The following is a 14,491-nucleotide window of genomic DNA, read 5'->3' as shown; positions in this document are numbered from 1 at the left end:
CTATTATGGGTTATTCAAAAGCGGAAAACTTAGAGGCCAGGGCGTGGTGGTGAGTTTTATTACACAGGGGGGTACATATGGGGGTACACATGGGGGAATCTGCTCAGATACAACTGACTTCACCTTACTTGATCTTTCATGCACCCGGAATACATCAGTGTCAAGTCAAAGCAGATTTTTTCAAGTTAAGAATGGATGTGCCAATTTAAAGGTGATTGATGGCTTACTAAATGTTGATCCTGCGATACCGCAACCTACTTGGTTCCAGACTCCATCGGTTGTAGAAATTCAAGCAGGTCAGTCTAAAACAATTTGTTGGTGACACTAACAATACAAATGATATTTGTATGGTATGTGTTGTCGGCAAAGTGAGTAATATTGGGTACCGCAATCTTGGATGAGCGTTAAGGGACTTTTCTACCAAAGCAGGTGCATTTTACTCTGCAGAGGTGTCCCAAAGACTCTTACTAGGATTGCAGTTCTAATAAATTCGTTCTGACGAAGAGCTAACGCTGGAAACGTCAGCTTTGAAACTCTTTACGGTGGCCAATTTACGTTATCTACTCAGTTGATAATGCTAATTTACCCCTGCTATACTCTCCCACCGACGCAGCACCACATTTTCTTTAGAAACCTTCCCCCTTAATTCAGTTTTAATAAATGTTTGCATAACCCATGCAATTTCTTTTCCGCCAGCACAGCATGCTCTATTCAGTGCCTCAAAGTTGGCCCTCTTCTCTGATTCTATTTCAACGATTTTGCGACTTAGAAAGGCCTTTTAATATGTTCGTGTAGTTTGATTGGTGAAGCGAAGGCAACCACCATCTTTGAGTACACGTGAAGATCAGTATCTGTTCACTAATTTCCAACATAATTGTTGGTACATACGGCAAGTAATAACGAATAAACAGCAAACATTTCGAATTGGGTACGAAAATCTTCGATTCCCGAAATGGTCGTCATGTTGTGACGTCACGTGGTTATCAAATATGCTAACTATTTCGAACTGGTAACGCTGAAAAGGGCTGTCGTCGATAACATGACTTGTCCATGACAGTCACGCAATCTAATCAAACATGACCCGACGGATTAGCCATCTCGAGCCTGCAACTGATCCTAATTAGACGCCTGTACTAGACTGATTAGTCGGCATATAGAATAAGAACAGCAGAGTTAGCTCTTCTTTTTTTTTTTTAATAACACTACAGCAGTTACTAACTTCATACTACATTCTCTCTTTTTTAGGTCACTACCGAGCCCTCGGCCGAGTCATTCATCTAAAATACTTGAAGGAGCAGCTGGAAGGGAAACAAGGTCTAAACTTCAGTAATCAGAGAAAAACAATGAATCTTGTTCGGCAGCTGGATATTCTTGCAGATACAGTTTACATCGAGGTAATTAGAACTTACCACCAAATACTTTAGTGGGGTTTTGCTCAGTTTTGTTCTTCGGAGCGTGGGCTCATTTCCCGGCCAGCGGCTGGTTATTGAGCCTCCACTCTGATAGGTAAAAACTATTATAAATGGGTCTCAAGGAAAAATAATAAAACAATGAAAACGGATTATGAGGGCGGGGTGGCTTTGACAGTTGACGGTTTATTTTATAACATCCCGTAACAATATGAGTCAGTTTCATGTGAAGATCTGACGCTTTTTTTTATTCTTACAGGGTGCTATTTCCCTTCATGGAGTCAAAACTGTTCAAATATTTGCAAGAGAGATAATTTCTTCCCGTGGAAGTAAGGTAGATTTCTCTGCACCAAATTGGAACCAGATGTTTAAAGAATCAATTAGGCCTGGAAAAGATGGAGAAAGTGGGGAACCTGGTATCACTGGGCCACAGGGTACGTAATTTAAAGCGTTTACTTACTGGCCTGCATAGCAACTGCTCGACGAGGGTGCGAGTAGCTCGCGCGCGACTGAGAGGTAGCAGACTCCCCTGCCCTTAACGCGCGGGACTTCTCGCGCGCGAACACCACCTTGAATCACCCTTACTTGCATCGAGCCCTCGCTACGAGAGCTAAATCAGCCCAGATATTGGACACAGGTGAAGAGGCCCTCAAACTCCAATCCTTTTCCATTTCATTCATTCATTTTTTAGTTTTATTTCTCATTCATTGACAAAACAGTCTTCTTTTTACGTAGTCCACATACACTGTGACCACATCTTTGGGAACCTGGAGGTGATTTCGAGCGGCGGAAATGGACACCGGGGACAAGATGGTGGCGATGGAGCTGCAGCGAGAGATAGCAAAGATGTGGTAAGCATAAGCGACAACAGCAAGCACCTTGCATCATTAGTTTGACAGAGTCCACTTTACTATGTTTATGATGCGCAGCCGCGTGAGTCCGCAGGAAATTTTGACCATTTTGATGACGAATATCGTTGTTACTAAGAATAAAGACCACACTAAATCACTATCGACTCGTTTTGTACCACAATATCGACGTCAAAATACTTTCTCTCAGTACGTGACACGTTGCGTGACACGTTGATGCGGGCAGCGTTGTCTGTACTCTTATCAACAATAGCAAATTGGCCAATCAGATTGCGAACTTACTGCAACTTGCGGTAAAATCAATGACAGGTCACAGATGACGTCAAAAGGTGTAAGAACATAAAAGTGACAGGCGAGGTGCAGCTGAATGGATCATTGATGTTGTTATCATGTGGTCATCTAGTGTTGTTTTCTAAACGCTCAAAGAGCAACACAACATAAATTCGTTTTATACCATTTCAGTTATTAAGGCCTAAAATTCGACCTTTCTTAACAATTTTCTAGCGACCAGATGTTTCTGCGAGTGTTTGCTATGGTCGCAGTTATAAGTGCCATCGTCGTAGGCACAATGGACCACCCGGCATCCGAGGAATACGTGGACAAAAAGGAGGGAATGCTGGGATACCTGGTGAGGCAACGAATGTTTCATTTCTTGATATATATTGATGTCCAGACTTCTCCTTACAGGTGTCACTGTCCCAGTTCTGCTTGACTAGAGGCAGTACGTACGATTTACGTTGAGTCACACCAAGAGACAATAGTTGCAAACATACATGATAAATCAGGAAATGGAATCGGTTTTCGTATGATAGGGAAAAGTAAAGTTAGAATTTTGTGTTAGACAAATAACTAGGGTTGGGCCTTTATGAATAATGAAAAGCTCGGTATAATCGATAATTCTCGCTATCATGCTCAATTTCATCCAATAAAATTTATAGTTTTAAGTCTGTTTACAAATTTTGAAACTAAACTTCTCTGATATATGAAATTTTGTAAATTTTGACCTTTGAAAAAGTGTGTGCAAATAAAATTGTGCAAGAGTTTATTATCTCTTGCATTTTGTAGAAATGTCGCGTGAAACTACAGACAACCAACGCACAAGCAGCTCATTATGCAAATGAAAACCATGTTATCATGTAACCGCCTACGCATGTGTGACAGGGCTATTCTCGGCTATCCTTACAATCATACGAAATAGGACGTGGACTTTATTTTTCGTCCTAGTCCCCCACATCCCATGTAAGAGTGATGAGAAGGTTTGCGTAGGCAACGATGTACTCGAACCTACCGTCCATAGACTAGACTTTGTTTAAACACTACTCCAAACATTGACTAAATAAGTTAACATTTTTTTTTAGGGAGTGGAGGACATAACGGACGTGTATTCATCCACTCTGGAAGGTTAAACGGCCAAGTTACTATTCATTCATGCATAGGTCGTGGGGCTCAGCCGGCCAAGAACGGGGTCGGTGGAAAAGGTGAAAGGTTCACTATGATCATTGGACAAAATGACTAATGAACAGCCAATGAACAAGGGGTTAAAATATCGACGTGCACGTGAATACGCGGGGGTTCAAAGGAATATTATATAACATTGTAAACGTGCTTTTCTTTAGGTTTCCTTTAATTTATGAATTCGCTTTCATTAAGCTTGAAACGCTTTTGTCGTAGTTATGGTAAGCTAGTTCGTTCCCTTTTCCTTATTTCTCGTCAAGTTGCAATTAAAGGTTAGTCTTGTGAACAATAATGCAACTCCTTTCATAATAATATTATCTAGGTGACTACTGTGGCACCGAAAAAAAAAAGCTAAAATTCCTGCCTTGAAATAAAGAATAGGCAGTGTGAGCTCGGTATGGTGGGAATTTGTCTGAGAAGGGAGAAGCGAGGTTCGATTTCAGCGACTGAGTACTCTAAAAGTTTTTTGCTTTGCATAGTCCTTAATAGTTACTTTGCTCGTGCAGACTTGGGCTTCTTGGAAGCAGTGACGTTATCGAGAGAGACTTTACCGAATCATTCCCGACTTCAGCTAAAAAACAGGAAGAGAGGGCACATGTAGGGGCTAAGTAGGCTATTGATCACCCTATTGATTCATGTGACGTCGCAGTTTGCTAAATAGGGTTATTGTTCTAGGTGGTGCTGGTGGTCTCGGAGGGAGAGGAAGGCAATGCGTATTTGTCAAGTACGTGTTCAAGTGTGCCACTGCAAGAATGATTGGAAGAGGTCCCCAGGGAAAACGTGGTCCAAAAGGAACATCGGGAAATAGTAAGTTTTACACAGACACTGGAACTTTAACTAATGGTAAATACTCGGGAAAGAGTAGATGTCTTCCAAAAAGATGTGTACATTCTGTAAAGCTTAAGGTTATTGGCACAATCTTTATACAGTGGACTTTCCTACTAGTGATACCCTTGAAACTACACAAGGTGTCCCTTTAAACGATTGTGTCCTATCAATGAAGGTAACAGATTCATAGGTTATATACTGGGGAACTTCTCTTGAGGGGACACTGTTGGAACTTTAAAAAGTTCCCCTTAAATCGAGAGATCCCTGTAGAGAAGGCAACATGTGCAAATGTTATAGAGTGGCAACTACATTTTAGGGGACACCCTTGAGACTAGGAGGAGTGTCCCTTGAATAGTCCACGTTTACAGTAATAACTATCCTTCGGCAAAGGAGAAATTTTCCGTTGCTCTCACGAAAGTACATTCACATAATAAAACATGCGTTCAACTTCAACATTTTAAAACCAAGAATATCAAGAAGAGTCTCGTAAATTTGTTTCTGCACAAAAGGTGAAATTCTTTGTCGCGACGTTCTATCTAAAATCAATAATAGATTCTTCATTTACCAAGCTTGGTCGATAAAGATGACTCAATATCACCTCATGAAAACGTAATAATGAATCGTGGCTGTAACAGAAAAGGAGTGCAGTGCAGGTCAGTTGATATCAAGCCATCTTCACCAAACAAACTTGGCTGATTAAAAATATCAGAAGCTTGCATATTTCTGCGCATTTTGATTTCTTTTTTCATTTCAGCGCCTTTAACTCCGGGTAGGGATGGTTCTTTCCAAGCACCACCCATCTATCGAAGCGGGGAACTGCAACCAAAAATAAAAATAAAGTATCCTCTGGATCTCCTTCATGTCATGCACAGACAAGCTGAGGACTTGTTACTAAGCAATAGTCACAGTCACAAAGGCAAGGCCGCTTTGAAATTCATACTGAGCCTGGCGAACGATAGAAGTGACGCGGAAGATATCAAAAAAGGTGAAAAGGTTAATTTATATGCACCAATGGGCACGCGTGGGGCTAAGGATTCTCACTCCTTTCCGACTGAGGGCTTAAAGGAGATAATTACCCTTCGTTTTAAACCTAACCATTGCGTATTCTGACCAACCAATCAACTATTTGACATTTAATAGCCTCTCGATCATTCTGAGTATTGAATTTCTCTGTTGATGTAACACAACGTGTAAGTCACGAAAGCGTCAAGCTCTCCTGAATCTTGCTCAACTCTTACGTTTGCTCGATCGTTGGGTTGAATTTTTAACAATGTATACGCTAACGTATGAATTTCGCCCTCCCCCCCACACCTCAAAAAAAAGGAAACGAAGTGGTTCTTGCATAGCTCGTTGGCACAAACAAACTTTGAGGCATTCTCAACAGCGTCTTGAGTTTCATTAATGAATTAATTTGATTTGTGACAATACACTTGAAAGCGGTTGTTAAAAAAGGCTTCATAATTATCAAAAATATCAGGATATTGAACATGCGCTTGCAGTAATTTCCCTATGGTCCCTATCGATATGTTGAATTAGCCAATATTAAAACAAGTAGAAGATAACTCTTAATCTTTACTACAGACGTCAGGAGAAAGCTGGGTTTCCTGGGCAAAAAAGGCTACGACATTTTTGGAAAGAACGTCCTGTTTGCCCCGCGTGTCAAGTGGGAAGCCCTCGAGGGATCAGTAGAGAATGTCAGAAAGGCGGCTGAAATTTACGAAGAAGCGTTTAACGATATCACGTCTACTGAGCAGAAAAACCAAGATTTCAAAACGGTCAGCAGTGATATTATCTAAGTTAAGAAATAAATAACACCTTGAAAGCAGCTTAAGATTTTAACTTACCGTTCAATTTTTGTAAAGAGCGTCGTGAAGGCGCATGACTTAATACTACGAGAATTGCCTTTCCTTTTTACATGCAATCCACTCCCCGACAAATTTCCAGGTGGACTGATTGTCGAAATAAGAGTTGATTCAGTAAGCGACCGCTAATATTTGTTATCCAATCAGTATAGAACTAAATCTTTAGAATTAACTTTCGAGAAGGCTACGGCCCCTAGAATATCGATCGTTTTTTAAAACTGATAAATCTTAAAGAAAAAGTAGGTTCCTTATGCCACGTAGCTATTATCTCCGACATTAAATAGTACATTTATGAACATTTATTGCTTACCGTGTTTTGAGATTCCAAAAAGTAATCTAACCGTTGGAAAATTGTCTTCAATTCCAAGATGGCTGCTAAAATGTCATCAGTGTCAGAGTTACAAGTCAAGGCAGAAGCTGATAGGCTCAACGGAGCCCGAGACAGCGCCATGTCTGAAAAGAGGACGTATGTCAAGGTATTCATGCATATACCTTTTTCAACGTTAACTAAAGGATAATTTGTCTTACTTTTGCTTAAGTTTTATGCAGATACTTTCCCAATGAATTGGATGGTTGAAACATTCGCCAATCACAATTGGTGAAAACCAACAAATCACTGCGATGCATTTTGATTCGTTAAGTGTCGGGTTATCTATAGATTAAAACAAAAGCCGTCAATTGTCAGAGTATTTTTTCAATCTCGTACCCAGATCCTAACGTTTAGCTATAACTGATGTGTACGACAACAACCGCTTGGCTGTGGAAGGCTTGGGAACGAGACTAGTATTTGATAAGTGTCCGGCTGTTGATTCTCAACTCAAAAGTGAAGCTTATTTACCGTTACATCCGGTTGAGATGAGAAGCTCGGGTCAACTTTGATGGGTGAACAGAAATGCCATATGGCTGTGGAGTGAAAAATCAGAAACAGAAATTAAATATGCGCTTTTGAATTAGCAGCAAACGAGGTGCAAAATCTTGAAAGCAAGCAGGAAAGAGATTGAAATGAATAAATGGGAATGGAAAGAGGTCGAACAAATATACAAAGAGAAATCGAAACAGAAATAAGAAAGTTAAGACAGAAGAAAAATGGAATATTGAAAAAGTGATTAGAAGGGAGGAAAGAGGAAATATATAAGTAAATGTATTGCGTGAAAATGTAATGAAAATCCTTTTCTCAATCTCTAATGACTTATCGTTAATATTTATCTGCAGTCAATTCAGCAACTAGAGGAACAACTAGCCAGTTTACTTCTTGAACTAAAACAAATGTTGCCTAATGTTTATGAACAAGCAAAATTCAATCCCGATGACTTGTTAGCGATACTTCAGGGTATCACTGGGTTTGCAGGAGCTATTAAAGGCAAGGACCCTTTGGATTTTATCGACACAGCTCTTGGCCTGGCTGAGTCACAGTCCGGAAAGCAGTGTCTTGGTTCTCTTGAAAGCAACCTGGGAAGTATAAAGAAATGGTTGACCTTTGGGAAGGTTTACACTCCCCTTGTTGATTCTAGCGACTTAGACTTCGACAAACTCGATGTTGCTTCTGTGCCTGAAATAATGCAGGTACGGAATCTCTTTGTGATCTTGATTAGAAATGCAATGAGCCCACCATTAATACAATCGTTTATACTCGCAAAGGTTCAAACCAAAGACAAAGAAACCAGTTCCTATGTTCATCCTTTTTTTTTCCGAAAAGAAATTTTATCTTCATGCTGCTTCAAATAAACAAGAAAGACAATTAATCTTATACCCCTTCTTTGTCAATGGCTGCTTCACGCATCGGTAAGCACCGGCGTCAACTTAGCAATGATCCAGCTAGTTCGTCAATAGCTCTTAACTTTTTTCTTCTTTTTTTTCCTTGCTTGAAGGCCAATCTTGAGATGAACAAGGAAAAACTCGCAGCCGAATTAGTTTGCCTCTTAGATGTGGCCTCCAGACCTCAAGACATTGCTGGGTTCAAACAAGTTATGGAGTCATTTTTCATCGCTGGAACAGCACGCATTGATCTGATAGGAAAAGTTATGGACCTCGATAACGAAATCGGGGGGTACAGCTTTGATATCCCTATCCTAATAGAAACACAGAAGGCCATAACTGATATTGGTAAAGCGAAAGGTAAAAGCTAGTCATATATGGCTAACCCAATAGTTTCCAAGTGTGATTCCTAATTGATATGTACCTTATAAAGATATACAGTGCAGGGTTTAGCACAGCCTATATGACCTCTCGTCGTAGTCTGTTTAGCGTGCAAGCAGGCTCTGGTGTTTAGGTCACCCCTTTCGGCTCCTTTTCCAGACACAGCCACCTATTATGCCAGTGGCAGCCGTTTATGGTAAAAGTTACTTTTATGGAAAAAAAAAACCTGTATATTAATTGCGAAGCACACCGAATATGGGAATGTGGGAAAGACGATACAAGGAAAATAAATGCAAATCTTTAAAAAGAGCACAATTAATTTTAGAGGTTAGAAGTGGATCTATACCTTCTGCTCGAAGAGAATACGGTCACCTCGTACCATGCAAACTTTGTCCTTTCGAGCAAAAATAAGGGAGCGCTGTCCTTGAACGACAAAAACCTGAGTTAGCATCAGATGAATGCGTGTGTGTTAACGTATCCTTTTTCTGGCTCTTTTCTAATTTTGGTTGTTTGTTTGTTCGTTTGTTTGTTGTTATTTTGCTTATTTTTTAAGAACAAAGAAGTAAAACTAACCAGTTACCGAATTTACTGCACAGATACTCCTATCAGCAAAACTCTGCAACAGACCTTCCTGGAACATCTTCTCAGCACATACAGAGAACTGGAACGATCATTCATGAAAAAGGTGTACGAGCTTTACAAAGCCTTCCAGTTTCGTACACTCTGGGAGGGAAACAACCCGCTCTCTTCCTTCCAAAGAGTGGCCAGTGAAAGCGCGCGGGGGACTGGGCGCCTCAACGGTGCTGTCCAGTTGACGGAAGTGCTTCGTAAGACGAAGGACATTCAAGACAAGGCTATGCTTTGTTTCACTAACAATATTTATACCACTGATATCATGAAGTGGAGTTTTGACAACGTTAAAGACAAAGAGGTAAGTACATGTCCAGTGCAATACCGCAAAAAAATACAAGTTCCTCTCAGGACTGCTTCTCTTCATATTTCCTAAGTGCTGACAAGGAGAACGTGTTTAACAATCAAGACCTTCTTTAGTTGGTGATCATTTTCTTTATTCTCTTGACCTTAATGTTTGATTCAGAGGGTTGTTTTGTAAGGAGAAACTAGATGCTAGTCACTTTTAGGGATTAAATTTTAACTACACTACGAAGAGGAAGAAAAAAAGTTGGTCGCCGAAGAGATGCTGCGGTTCAAACGCAATATGTATTACCAGTACCATGTCATTATAAAAGAGTAAAAAGAAGACTTCTTATATCTTTTTTTAATTTCAGATCTTTCAAGAGCTGTACAAAGGTCACACCAAATTCAGTCTCGACGTCAAAAACAGTTGTACCTCGTGTTACAACATTCGTCTGCTAAAGGCGAGACACAGTTATTATCTCCACATTGTCATCTTTACATTTCCTGTATCCCCAAATTGTGACTTTCTGTTAATGCAATTTTTTTCCTATTCATTATCTCTGCTTTCAGATTTATGTTGAGCTTTATGGCCCAGAAAAACAACCCGCAGGTGTTCCCGATAAAGTTCATCTTCAAATCCGCCATCTTAGCGGCTCAAGCTTTCGTGCAGGCGACAACAGCATCAAACACTATCGACAGTCTGTAGGCTCGTACAGGAAAATCACGTTTGACCGGTCAGCGGTTACTAAAGAAGGGAAGTGTAACAGGAAAAAAGCAAAGGGAAGAAACACCAGTAAGTGGGTTTTAATGATGCAATTTCACAGTGTTCTTGGCTTTTTCCAAAACTCATAGTACAGGTATCTTAAATTCTCATCAAAGTTTAGATTTTGTAGACCTGGAGAGAAGACCAATACTGGTCAAAGAATGCGCTGTAATCGGCCGTGGATTAAGCACTCTCTTTTTGTTATCAACCTGCAAGAGATTATATTGCCCGTGCGCTATTTTGTAATTTAATTTCATTCGTATATTTCTTTGGAATTCTTTACCCCCTAATATTATTTTTAACGACAGAGTCAAGTTATTTTAAACAGCTCAGTTCTAAAACCAACATTTTGATAATAGATGTTAGTAATACTTTCTTGGCTACGACAAACGAAATCACAAAAAACCGAAACAGCTCCCAGAAACCCCAAATCTCCATTTCAGGTCTAATTTACTACATTTTTTTGCGCAATTAAAATTGTGCAATCTTTTCCCTTTTCAGAATGCCTCAGCTTTTGCATGAACAAGGATGATTCTCGGTGGAATGAGATGTGTAGTCATCCCCTGAATCCGAGTGGGAGTACTTGCCAAGACAAACTCCTGGGAATGGAGGAATGCAAGAGTCCGTTTGGTATCTACGAACTGAAGATTCCTGTGAATAAAGACCTGGCTTGTGAAAACACAGGAATAACAGACAAGAACTGCAAGGATCTTGACGTAAGGAATTCAATAACACGGAGCTTTGAGTTCGAAAAGTCGCTAGTTACGTTTTCTCAGCTTTTCATCCCTTTTACAGATTTCTACGAATGTCTTATTTTTCTTTCGCGATTCTCACGCTTGTTCAAGTACGGACATTCTGTTGATTTACCATTCTATTGTGAGCTCTATCAAAAATAACACTTTTCAAACACCATGAATTACTAGATTGTAAGGTTGTTGTAACTTGTGCGAGATAATTTGGTTCTGAAGGCCTGAAAGCACGCCACCTAATCTTCCCGTGTGTCGTGCCTAGTGTCTTGTCATTACAACGTTCACACATGCACAGACGTTTGGGCGCTGTGTTCCTAGTGTGTGACCTTACAAGTGAAAGCTAACGGGAAGCATTTTCACCTTGTTTATCTTTTATTCTTTCACAGCTTAAAAAGTTTACGAAAATGAACGTGTGGACTCATTTTTTCTTCTGGTCAGACCATTATCCTACCGGACCGGAAGATCGCATATGTATGAGCCCGCGGAACAAAAGGAATGAAACGGAAGAAATAGCTTGGGACTTCGTGTAGCACGAGATGATCAGTAAAATTAAAAAATAAATTTCGAGAAGTATAATCTAAAAATTCGGTTAAATAAAGACGTATTTACTTCAACATTGGGTCATGTTCCTATAGTCCAAGTGCTCTTCTAGGGGTAGAATTGGGATATTCAACAAGATGAAGGAAAGGTGGAGTAGGACGAGGAAGAGGAAGAAAAAAGGCCGTAATGATACTAATGAACTAAAATGTGTACTTCACATCTAGAGATATTTGTCAAGACCAGTTGTACCCGTTTAGGAAGAATCAGAAGGAGGCCATCACGATTCGATTTCATTCTACCCCAGAAAAGTTAGATTTAATGCACATGACACACGTGTCATCAGTTCTTTGAGAGCCTCGCAGAAAACAAATGTAAACAAGTGAAGTGCTTGTTACTTTAAAATTGTGTATCATCGAATGTAAAGCTTCTACCATTTTCCTCTTTCTCAACTCCTTGATTGCTTTGTTGTTCTGTTGTCCCTCTGCGCGAAGGATTATTTTCTTTAGAATATTGGCCATGGTCAGACCTGTGAGCACTATCGAATGAAAACCGAAAAAAACAAGAGCGTCACCGCGTGCAAATTTTACAGGACACCAGCAACAGCAATTCTTTGAAATCTTCTTTACATAGATAGCAAACCACAAATGCTATCTAGAAGCTTTTGATAGGTAAACACAGATTAAAAAAGATGTAGCCAAGCTACAGTTAGCTTAAATTAATTCTGAAAAGGACGACATAGCGATAATTACCAGGAAGGAAGACTTAGAGTGGGTATCTCTTTTAGGATAGGAGAGGAGAGAGACTAAGCACAAATTTGTACAATTGATGTGATCGTACACAACGTCTTTTCAGTCAGAACGCGGAAGTGAGCGGAAAAGTTGGTGTCCTAAGCAAGATATGTATTTATCTAAAAGTTATCGTTTTATACGGCGTGGATTACACCAGAAAGCGTTCCTTACAAACGTTTTGAAATCCAGAAAGTTGCATGGGGGCGGTTCAGCATACGCTGCACTCGAACAACTTCGAGATATCGCTGTGACTCCTGAGCAACCAGAACTCTACCATGACGCAGTGAAGATTTACAACCCTGCGTACAGTTATGAACAGCCAGCCTTTGTCGCTTTTCCAAAAAATGTTGAAGACATCAAACGCTGTCTGAAAATTGCGGACAAAACTAATACTCCAGTCGCTGTTAAATCCGGGGGCCACTGCTTTGCTGGTTACTCCACCACTGACAGTGATGGTTTTGTCATCTCCCTTAAAAACTTGAATCAAGTTCATGTGCAGGAGAGCACGGTCACTGTTCAGGCTGGAGCTTGCTGGGGAGACGTGTACTCTGCGCTTGATGATACTGATTATGTAGCTGTCGGAGGATGTGTTCCGGCAGTGGGTATCGGGGGATACATCCTTGGGGGTGGTTACAGTATGCTGTCTCGTGCCTATGGGGGTCTGGCTTGTGATAAGGCGTTGTCATTTACCATGGTTAAAGCCGATGGAAGCAATGTTGTGAGGGCTTCTGCTAAAGAGAATGAAGATCTCTTTTGGGCTTTGAAAGGTGGAGGTGGTGGAAATTTTGGAGTGATGGTTGATGTTACTTTAGAAGTGAGTCCACGACCTAAACAATTCATCTGGACCCGTCTCATTTATAACACAACTGATCAGAGTGAACAAGGGCTCAGTGTGGTGGGTAAAAATTTACACAATTTCCCGAAGGAACTCAATCTTGACATGGCTCTTCATGGCTACTTCGGGAAGAAAACACTGACTTTGGATGCAGTATATTCTGACGTTCATGAGGATGCAGTGCAGTCAAGCCTTGAAAGTCTTCATCCACCGGTAGAAACACAACCTCAGGTGTTCACATCCTTTCTGCAGTTTTCAACTGAATACAGCAAGCGGCATGGCTTTGTTCATCAGGAGGTAGAACCCATTTATGTTAAAGGAGTGATGATACAGTCCCTACCACCTTCTTTGGCCAAGTATTTTGCCCATGTTGAAATCCCACCAGAATGTCTTCTTGAGTTTGTTCACATGGGTGGTGACATTGCTCAACACTCTGTGACATCCACTGCTTTCCCCTTCCGCACTGCTCAGTATAGCTATTATACATATGGCAGGTTTCATAACCCAGCTCAGAGAGAGGAGGTTCTTAAATTTGCAACAACAGCCTACAATGCAGTCAGAGAATCTGGCTGTGCTCTTGGTAGTTATGTCAATTACATGGACCGCCACCTTAAGAACTGGGGTAAGAATTTTTATGGTGTGAATTACCCTCGTCTTTGTGAGATCAAGGACAAATGGAATCCTTTAGGGCATGGATCCTTGCATTTTCAGCAGGAGGTTGGTTCCTCATGGGAGCCTTGAGTTTTTCCTTTTTTATAGAATGAATGTGCCTTAAAAATGTAGAATTGCAAGCAAAAAGGTAAAAAGAAAAAACCAGTCTTAGAACAATTTTCCCCTATAGTTGAATGTTAGTTGATACTCTGGAAATTTCCTTTGCCCTCTGTCCCCCTTCCCCCACTGATTTTCCAGGAGTTATATGTTCTTTTATTTCAAGTTTTCCCTAAATATAACAATGTTCTTAAAACAATTTTTTATTCCACTTTGGAAAGACCAAGAAACTATGAGTTTTATGAGTACAGTCAAAGTTGGATCAACTGTAACTGTAAAAAATCAGACTTACAGACTGTAAAAGTTATAGGTGAATAAAGAAGTAATAATAAAGTATAAATGTTAATAAATTAATAAAGTCTGAAAGTTTTGGACAACATGAATCAGGTTTTGGGGACATGACTTTGGTTAAGATGACTTTCAAGCAACTTGACAGTAAACCAGATTAACTTTTCCATCCCTAAGAGTGACCAGCATCTAATTTCTCCTTACAATATCAACCTTGAGTCACACATAAAGATCATGAGAATAAAGGAATTGATCACCAATGATAGAAGCTCCAGATTGTTAAACA

The 14,491-nt window shown here is 40.2% G+C and overlaps 2 protein-coding genes across 2 annotated transcripts; both read left to right on the top strand.

Moving 5' to 3' along the window:
- The first annotated feature begins 77 nt into the window (after positions 1 to 77).
- Positions 78 to 11,516, top strand: LOC131776778 (uncharacterized). Its single transcript, XM_059092996.2, has 18 exons — positions 78 to 83; positions 212 to 296; positions 1,246 to 1,394; positions 1,669 to 1,843; positions 2,145 to 2,260; positions 2,783 to 2,906; positions 3,637 to 3,756; positions 4,409 to 4,540; positions 5,316 to 5,546; positions 6,143 to 6,336; positions 6,792 to 6,899; positions 7,636 to 7,986; positions 8,292 to 8,538; positions 9,156 to 9,490; positions 9,846 to 9,935; positions 10,045 to 10,271; positions 10,749 to 10,953; positions 11,373 to 11,516. Exons 1-18 carry the CDS (start codon positions 78 to 80, stop codon positions 11,514 to 11,516), a joined length of 3,039 nt encoding a protein of 1,012 aa, XP_058948979.2.
- Positions 11,517 to 12,387: 871 nt separating this feature from the next.
- LOC131776909 (uncharacterized FAD-linked oxidoreductase YvdP-like) lies at positions 12,388 to 14,282 on the top strand. The gene has a single exon (XM_059093117.2). The coding sequence runs from the start codon at positions 12,424 to 12,426 to the stop codon at positions 13,888 to 13,890; it is 1,467 nt and encodes a 488-aa protein (XP_058949100.2). The 5' UTR covers positions 12,388 to 12,423; the 3' UTR covers positions 13,891 to 14,282.
- The last annotated feature ends 209 nt before the right edge of the window (positions 14,283 to 14,491 follow it).

This window comes from Pocillopora verrucosa, chromosome 13 (genome assembly GCF_036669915.1).
Source record: "Pocillopora verrucosa isolate sample1 chromosome 13, ASM3666991v2, whole genome shotgun sequence".
Taxonomy (NCBI): Eukaryota; Metazoa; Cnidaria; class Anthozoa; order Scleractinia; family Pocilloporidae; genus Pocillopora; species Pocillopora verrucosa.
Note: the sequence above shows the minus strand (reverse complement) of the source record. Positions and strands in the feature narration are given on the sequence as shown.

Coding starts and splice junctions, on each gene's coding strand:
- LOC131776778 (XM_059092996.2), top strand. Junction 2,907..3,636: donor AGGGAATGCTGGGATACCTG/GTGAGGCAACGA, acceptor ATTTTTTTTTAG/GGAGTGGAGGACATAACGGA. Junction 6,337..6,791: donor AAAACCAAGATTTCAAAACG/GTCAGCAGTGAT, acceptor TTCAATTCCAAG/ATGGCTGCTAAAATGTCATC.
- LOC131776909 (XM_059093117.2), top strand. CDS start 12,424: ATGTATTTATCTAAAAGTTATCGTTTTATACGGCGTGGATTACACCAG.